Genomic DNA, 8935 nt, shown 5'->3' with positions numbered 1-8935 from the left:
ATTTCTTTTTTTTTTTTTTTTTTCTTTTTATGTCCAGGCATAATTCATGCTGAAGGTTGTAGTCTTTTACCTTTATCAGTCAATACTCCAAGTCTACTGTCCTATAGGGTCGCTCTGAGTCAGAATTGACTTGACAGCAACAGGTCTTTTTTTTTTTTTTTTTTTGGATCTTTTTGAAGTTTGTTTTGCACTCTGTCTTCCATGTTAGAAGCTTTCTTCGGATATTTGGAAATCCTTGGCTGCCTCTCTTGACAAAGAGTTGGGATCTAAAAAGCTTGTTGGATGTTCTGAGTGTGTGAATGAGGGTCGTTGACTTGGACTTCACTGTAGGGTGATCTGGGTGGGCTGTTTGGTTGCACCTGTCCTGTCAGTAGATTTAGAGCTTTACTTTTTGGCTAATCACATTTCTCATAGAAGAACCTATATATTCTGCCTGCAGAGGCCAGGTCTGGCTGCTAGGTGCTTAGAGTCAAATATGGGAAGAGAGGGGGTGGAGCACTCCTCTGTACTTAGCATTTGGTACTCATATACTGTCTCTAATTGCCCTGGTGGTGGCGGCGGCAGCAGCAGTGGCTGTGGTTTTATAAAATGCCCAAGCTTCACCTGGTCCTGCTCTCCTCCAGTCCAGGAGACATCTGTTAAATTCTCTGCCTCCAGCCCTCTGTCATGGTCGGAGAGGGACATCACCAGCAGCAAAGAGTACAGGAGAAAAATGCTTCCTGCTGAAGTCTTTGCCATACATATCCTCCTTATGTTAGCCCCTCTCCCCTTCATTCCCAGTTCAGGAGGAGTTTGGTGCTGCCTTTTTACTCAGCTTTTTATTTTTTTTTCTCACTACTGGCTTGCAATTTGGCCTTTTCTGTTCTGCTAACTAAAAAACTTGGTTATTACTTACCCATCCATCGGTTTTCTAGCTTCCAAAATTTTGTTGCTGTGTCTCTTCTGTTTTTCTTACGCTCATGGATTTCTCAAAAATACCGTTTTTTTTTTTTTTTTTTTTTTTTTAAATAGAATATGTGGAGAGAGTGAAGTTAGATGCCTCTGTTCAGTCTGATGCCTTTTTCCCCAGAGGTCCTCTCTTCATTCTCTCATAGATGTCTCTTACAAAAAGTCTTTATTAAAATATGGTCACATATTTAATAGACTCAATTTTTTTTTGTCTTGGTTAAGAAATTCTTCCCTACTGTGCTATCACAAAGATTGTCTTGTAGTACCTCACATCAGGTATCTGGCTTTCACTTTTAAGTATGAGAGACCGTTGTTTCTCTGTTGGCGTGCAGTGCCAGCACAGCCGCCACTCATGCGAGTCTCTCTGGGCTCTGGGCTCTAGACTCGGGGTACATCTGCCGGTACTAGACAGCTTTAGGATAGTGCTCACACTGCTGAGCATGTCCTTCCCACCTTGATCATCGGAGACTCTGAAGTCAGAACCGGGCTGAAATTCCAGTTCTGCCTCTTTATGGCTCTGTGATCTGGGGCAAAGTATCTAACCTCTTAGTGTCCCCATCTGTAAAATAAGGCATTGCAAACTTTGGCTTGGAAAAAGGATTCTTTAAGAATCACTAGTAAGCTACAGATTTCATTTTCTGGTTCAATTACTTTATATTCAGCTCTTTTGTATCTGGGTACAAAAGACAGTGCTGTTATCCTGGATTAGTGGAAAGACTAGGGAAGAGAGAAGTGTTTTTAAACAGAACTGATATGCTTGCATCTTTTTTTTTTTTTTTTTAAAAAAAAAAAAAAAAGGACTGTCTAGGTGTTCCAGGCATTCTGTAAATCTCTTGAAAGGGTTAAGTCAAGCAGATCTTAAGTAAACTATAAACTATGCCATTTTATGTGTTTTGTGTTTGTTTCATCATAGGATATATGATTGGATGCCTGAACAGCCAAATATATTCCAAGTGGAGCAGCTGGAACGCCTGAAGCAAGAATTACCAGAGCTTAAGAGCTGTTTGTGCCCCACTGTTAGCCGCTTTGCTCCCTCCTCTTTGTGTGGAGACCCTGATATCCGCATGGATGCCAATGGCATCGACAACGCGGAGAATGCTTAGTTTTTATTGCACAGAGGCCATTTGAGGGCATGCACCACTATTCTGGGTATTCACTTTTCATCACTGAGCATTGTTTATCTATGCTTTTTGGGTTTCTCAGTCCAATGAAGCAATAATGACGTATTTTACTGTTTCACTACAGTTCTTGGTAGAATTTCAAGTATGCTATTTAAATCACTTGGCCAGGTATAATTACCAGTCAGTCTCTTTACAATGAGAAGATTTATTGATTGGTAAATATTTTAAACTAAAAACATAAACCTACAGTGTTAAACAAATGCTCATTAATAGCATAACTCTTTGAAATTAAATATATGACTATCTCATATTTTCACTTGTTACAGCTTTTCATTTAATCAGGTCTGAAATCTTTAGCACTTGAGGAAAATGACTATGCATAATTATACCTGACCATGGAAAAAAAAAAGTACCTCAAATGCATGCATTTGCACTAGTGATTCCAACTGCACAAATCTTTGTGCCATCTGTGTACATATGTATTTTTACATGGATTGACATGCACATTTTCCTTCAGTATGAACCTTGAGATGCTGCCATTTCCCACTTAACCAAACCAATGCCTGTGTAAACAGTCTGGAAGTGAACCTTGAACACTTGTTTCTTCACAAGTCTTTCAAAAGTTGTTTTGCATAAATGTTAAAGTTTCAAAATGCCGCAGGGTAATTTAATGTATAAAATAATAGAGGAAGTATGTGTTGCATAGTTAGAGTAGATCACATGTATAAATTATATTCAATGCATGCTTCAGGGTTTAAGCATGAGATTATACACGTTTACTTAAGTCCTTGCATCTGTGGTGCTAGGTGAGTGAGAAGGTGTCAAGGACTGAAAATATTTTGTTGCCTGAAAAAAAAAAGCCTGTTTGTAGGCATTTTAAATATGCTTATTTTAAGTGTCTCTCACTACCTATTACACACCGTTGCTTTGTGGATTTGTATGTTTGTGTTGTACAGTAGTTAAATCTCCATGCAGAGAAATAAATATCCTGAATTCTCATATTAGTATTCTTTATTGGTTAATGTATATCATGCATGTAATTTATTTAGAAATGTAGAAGATCCTACTAAATGTATATGCATGTTTTTTAAGATTATACTAAGGTTTCTTTCATTAGAAGCAGATTGTTTTGACATAACTGTAACTTAAAAATGTATGTTAAATAAAATGATAGATTTATTTTCTTCATTATAAAATGAGATTTTGAGAAGTTACTTTTATAGAATCAGTTTTATAATATTGTTAGGAAAAATTGAAATTTAGCGTCTAGCCTAAAGAGATGGCTTATCTGCATCTGCATTTTACTGCATGTTATTTGCTAGGCAGTTTATACATGTCTTGACAAATTTGGGTAGTAGCTGAGAACCTAAGACTTGAAATTATACATTGTATCTTTTTTATTTTTTGAGCTAAGCAGTGCAATTTTGGTCAGATCTTAATCGTGTCAAGATAGGCCTTGAAATCGTACGGTATTGTATTGGTAACACTGATATTTAATGGAAAATAGTTTAGAAAATGGAGTATTCTGCAAGGGTTCTGTATGCTCTGCCCACATTGAGATTTTCCAGCATTTTGGTGTGAATTAGACACTTTTAGAAAACTCTTGAAAAAGTATGTTTTCCTCATCTGCAGATCCTTGTACAATACAGTCACCATTATGTACGGTAATTTGATTGGCCATATGTATGTGTTTCTAGTCCTGTTCCTGTCCCCTATGCCCTTCCAGTTCCAGCTCCATTTTGAAGAATTAAGGGTAGAGGGGAAGCAGATCATAAAGGGAAAAAAAGGAGAAAACAGAGGGTGAGGAAAAGGAGGTGTGTTGGGTGCTCTTGAACAGTTTATATTTACTGAGAAGAGCTTTACAATAACTGCTTAAAATATAGACAGAAGAACCTCCTTGCTCACTTCCTTTTCTATCTCTACCTGCCTATAAGACCCAGTGCTAGTAGATGATTGTAACAAGCATTTTTACAGGACAAGTCCAGGCTCTGTGTCGCTAGCCACTGCCCTAAACACTCAACTCCAGCTACACTGTACCCAGAAGTCCTCTCTTCCCCATGGACACTTTCTCCCTGCCAAGCTCCCATTTCTGCTTGAGTCATCAGTTTTGTCTCTTGAGCCCTTGCCGAAGCTCCTTCAGAAGGGATGAATCAGTGTTTTACTCTATAGCATTATGTTCGTACCTTGATCACGTCATGCGTCACAGTACCTTCTACATAGGCATAGTTGATGTGTGTCACATCCACCAGGCTGTGGGCTCTCCAAGAGCAGGAGCCTTGTCTTATTTATTTTTAGTTCCACAATACCTGGAACATAGTAGAAAATAAGTGTTGGAATGATTGAGATAATCTAATTTGTATGAAATGTCCTTTTGAATTAAGAGATTTAGTCATGTTTAGTGAGAATGTAAGCTTTGAATTGGTTTACGTTTTGATCATTGGGGTTGTTTATTGACATCAATTTTGAAATGTAGAGGTATAATGTTAAATTTTGTATTTTTCTGAAAATTGACTGAAATATTTGATAAAATGCCACCACTCTGATATTTTCTATCCTCTGAAATTATGTACTGTAACTGACTGGGTGTCAACGTGAAGAACACAGCTCACTCCTGTGTCAGTAGTGCCTGAGGGCTACCACAGCTGGCCTCCTGCCACCCCATTTACCTCACTGCCATTGTTCCCTGTAACACTCATTTTTTCTCTCTTCTAAGCCCCATGCTTAGGCCTACCTCAGAACTGCTTTCCTTATCTGAAACACCTTCCTCTGCCATCCTTCAGTGTCCAGCTCAGGTACCACCATCTCCATAAAACTTCCTTCAGCTTTTGATCAGTTTCATGATGTTTTAAGATGTAAACAAATGCAGACAGCCTCTAAGTTGCACTACTTCATTTTGCAGCTGAGGTAATAAACCCAGAGAGGTTAAGTGACTTACCAGGTTGGGACTAGATTCTTGAGTTTTGTGACTTGTAATCTGGTATTCTTAAACTCTGTTGCCTTCGGAATTCTTGTGGCATTTGTTAGCATATGCTTTCTTATAGTCCAACTTTTTATGTGGCTGTTGTATTTCCCTAATAAGATTGTAAGCCCCTTAAGGGCAGGAACAACTTTGCATTTCTGGCACTACTGCAGTGCTCTAGACTTAGTTATAAACTAGGTAAATAAATGGTGGTGGCAATGATCCTAGTTTCCTAACTCAGATTGTTTGACAGTATACATGCAATTTTGCATGGCATGCTTGGCCATATTGTCTGGAGTGTGTGCATGTGCATGTGTGCATGTTTGCATGTGGGGTTCTCACTTGTGCCCTGGTTGCTTGGAGTCACATATTTGATGGGTTACCCTAGCCAATGAGGAGAATGATGGAAGAATAGTGGTTATTATTCCACTGATTCAAGTGGAAGATATGATACAGCTTTTCCCCAGGTGTGGTTGCCCCTTCCTGGGCAATATACCTAAATTCTACCACTGGTTGACTAATCATGAAGAAGGTGCTCCCTTGGATAGGACTTGCTTGACCCATGGGAGAGGCCACCTCATTAGTCCTGGTAGACAGTCATTCCCCTTGCTTCCTCTTCACAGCTGTGACTAAATTTTGTCGGTCACTTAACTGCTGGTTTGATATTCTAGGTTGGATAATGGAGTCCTGTTAATTTAGATTTAGATGCAATTGATTTACTTTGCGATTTGGGTTTGAGCCATGCAGTTTTGGGGTTGAAAGCAAAGTATGCATATTACTTAGAAATATTGCATCATTTTTGTGTTCATGATTAGAAGTTCATTCATATTACCTCTTAATGGGCTTGTATAGTTTTAGAAGTATATTTGAAATGTTAAATAATGTAAGAGGGTATATGATTAAGGCCATACATGTATGTGTATGTGTTGGGGGAGTTAAGAAGAGATCGTGGAAAACCTTCACGGAGCTCTCAAGCCAGTGCAGAAAGGGGTAGATGTCAGCGTAGTTGTGAAACCAGTTTGGGGCACAGCCTGTGTAAACTCTTGATGCCAGGGTAGTATTTGCGGTGCGTTCAGGGGAATGAAGGAGCCGCCATGACAACGGAGATGAGGTGATGAATGCCAGATAGAGGCTTTGTATCCTTGGAGGAGATGAAGATTAACAATTTTAAAGAAGGGAAGTGACATGAAAGACACATGTTTAAAAATAAGAGAAAAGTGGTGCTAGTACAGGAATAATACAAGGAAAAGTGCTGAGATTAATTTGTCACCTCCTAAATTGGTCCAGGTGTGCCTCTACCTTTTCTGATGGAGAACAGAAATATGGATGGGATAAGTGAACTTAGGAAATTACTTTCAAAGTCAAGCTGTATAATTTTGCAGGAAGAAAGCAATACAAGCTTAGCAAAGGTTCAGTGGTAACCCATGGTTTCAAATGCCATTTATAGATAATTGCCAAGTATCTCTCTTCAGCCCAGAAACTCCAGATTCATACATCTAGCTGTCTGTCCGTATCTCCACTTGGAAGTCTTCTGGGCATCTCACACTTTAATGTACCTCAGCAAAGTTTGTTCTACCTCCTTCCCTCCCTCTACCACCAAATCTGCTTGTATATCCCCTGTAATTGGTAACCTAGGAGTCTTCCATGATTTTTCTCTTACTGAAACCATGTGATTATTATAGCTTTACATTATATCTGATTGGGTGACTGCCCAGTTGTTCTTTTTCAAAGTTTTTTTTAATTCATTTTCTTATGTTTAATAACTTGAGAATCATCAAATGCCAAAAGAAATTCTCTTGGGATTTAGATAGGTGTTTGATTGATTTTCTAGGTTAATGTGTGGGAAGGATTAACATTTTAAGAATAAGTTTCTATCCACAAGACAGTATGTATCTCCGTTTATTCAGTATGTTTATGTCCTCCAGTAAAATAAGGAAGGAAAATTCTGAATAAATGACACAGCCACTTACCTCGATTTTTCGGTTAGGTGTTGTATGTTTTTTTAAGTCCCTGGGTGGTGCCAACGGTTAAGCACTCAGCAAATACCCGAAAGGTTGGCGGTTTGAATCCACCCAGAGTTGTCTTGGAAGAAAGGCTTTTGGCGATTTACTTCCAAAAGTCACAGCCATTGAAAACCCTGTGGAGCACAGTTCTACTCTGAAACACACGGGTAGCCATGAGTCAGAATCAGCTTAGCAGCAAATGGTTTTGTATGTTTTTTAAGTTTATTCTTATATGTAAACTGCTTGTGAATAGATTTTTGTTTGGTTTTATTTCCATTACATTTCCTTAAATACTTTTCTTCTGCACCAATAATAAGCTTTTTTTTTTTTTTTTTGGTCCATTGGTCTAATATCTGGCTACCTCGATAAACTTATTAATGAAAATTGTTTGTCATTAAGTCTATGGGATTTTCTGGATAACTGATCATGTTATCTGCAGTGTGTTTTTCTTTCTGATTTTTTATAACTTTTGTCTTATTAGCTAGTCACAGTTACAGGCATCTTCATTTCTTTACTGACTGTAATGAGGATGTAAATGTGATGGCTGCTAAAGTTTCCTAGCACATGTTCATTTTAATTAATTGAATAATGTGGAGATTGTTGAAACGGCAAATGTTTTGTTACATATATATTTACCACTCTATTCCCATAACTCCCCCTTCCCTCAGATCTAAGCAACCACTAATCTACTTTCTGTCTCTATAGATTTCCCTATTCTGGACTTTCATATGATTGGAATTATATGTGATCTCTTGTGACTGGCCTCATTCACTTAGCATAATGTTTTAAAGGTTCATCCATGTTGTAGCATATATATCAGTACTTCATTCCATTTTATAGTCAAATAATATTCCACATTTTGTGTATCCATTTGTCAGCTGGTGGACATTTAGGTGGTTTCCACCTTTTGGCTCTTATAGATAATGTTGCTGTAAACACTTGAGTACAAGTTTTTGTATGGACATAAGTTTTCATTTTTCTTGGTTATGTACCTAGGAGTAGAATTGCTCATACGGTGACTGTATGTTTAATTGTTTGAGGAATTGCCATACTGTTTTCCAAAGTGGATGTACCATTTTCTGTTCCCAACAGCAATGTATGAGGGTTCAAATTTCTCCAGATCCTCACCAGCATTTACTTGACTTTTTTACTGTAACCATCTTGTTGGGTGTGAAGTTATTTTTTTGTTCTTAATCTCTTTTGGGGAGGATGGGGGTTACTTTATTTTTTTATTCGATTGGCAAAGATCTGTATCTTTTTTTAAACTAGTTTTTAGTATTATTTTTCCTATTTCATTAATTACTGCTCTTTAATTTTTTAAATTTTACTTAATTTGGATTTATTTTGTACTTTTTCTCGCTTTTTGAGTTGAATCATAAATCATAAATCTTTCTCACGTTAAATAAATTCATTTAAACTTATAAATGTTTTCCTGAGACCTGCTTCTGCTGTGTCCTGCAGGTTTTGATATTGTCATTGATTTCTAAATAGTTTTAAATTTCTCATTTGAGTTTCTTTTTAACCTTACCTCCAAATGATAAGATTCTCTTGGGTATGCTTCAATGGTTCCTTGTTTTATTGTAATCAGTAGGGCCTGTGTGATTCCTGCTCCTCAAAGTTTGTTGGCGTTTTCTTTGTGTCATATATATGAACAATTTTTCCAAATGTTAAATGGATATTTGAAAAGAATGGACATGCTTTTTTGTGTTTGGTCAAATATATTTGTGTACTCAAAATTGTTACTTTCGTACTATGTTTTTTTTTAAGCTCTTGATTTACTGAGTTCAGAAAAGGGTATATTTGTCATTTCCTATGATTATGAATTACTCCGTTCCTCCTTGTAGTTCTCGTCAATTTAGTTTTATGTGCTGTGAAGGTTTTTAGGTGCATAATGAGCTGTTAGG

The 8935-nt window shown here is 37.4% G+C and overlaps 1 protein-coding gene across 6 annotated transcripts in view; it reads left to right on the top strand.

Annotated features, from left to right (window-relative positions):
- Positions 1-7691, top strand: part of GPCPD1 (glycerophosphocholine phosphodiesterase 1) — an 89872-nt gene extending 82181 nt beyond the window's left edge. For all 6 annotated transcript variants that reach the window (XM_004383047.3, XM_023737537.1, XM_023737538.1 and 3 more), the window contains one exon: positions 1862-7691. In XM_004383047.3, coding sequence (XP_004383104.1) covers positions 1862-2051 — 190 coding nt within the window. In that variant the 3' untranslated portion in view covers positions 2052-7691. The remainder of the gene's footprint in view (positions 1-1861) is intronic.
- Positions 7692-8935: the final 1244 nt, after the last annotated feature.

This window comes from Trichechus manatus, unplaced genomic scaffold, assembly GCF_000243295.1.
Source record: "Trichechus manatus latirostris isolate Lorelei unplaced genomic scaffold, TriManLat1.0 scaffold00104, whole genome shotgun sequence".
NCBI lineage: Eukaryota > Metazoa > Chordata > Mammalia > Sirenia > Trichechidae > Trichechus > Trichechus manatus.
Note: the sequence above shows the minus strand (reverse complement) of the source record. Positions and strands in the feature narration are given on the sequence as shown.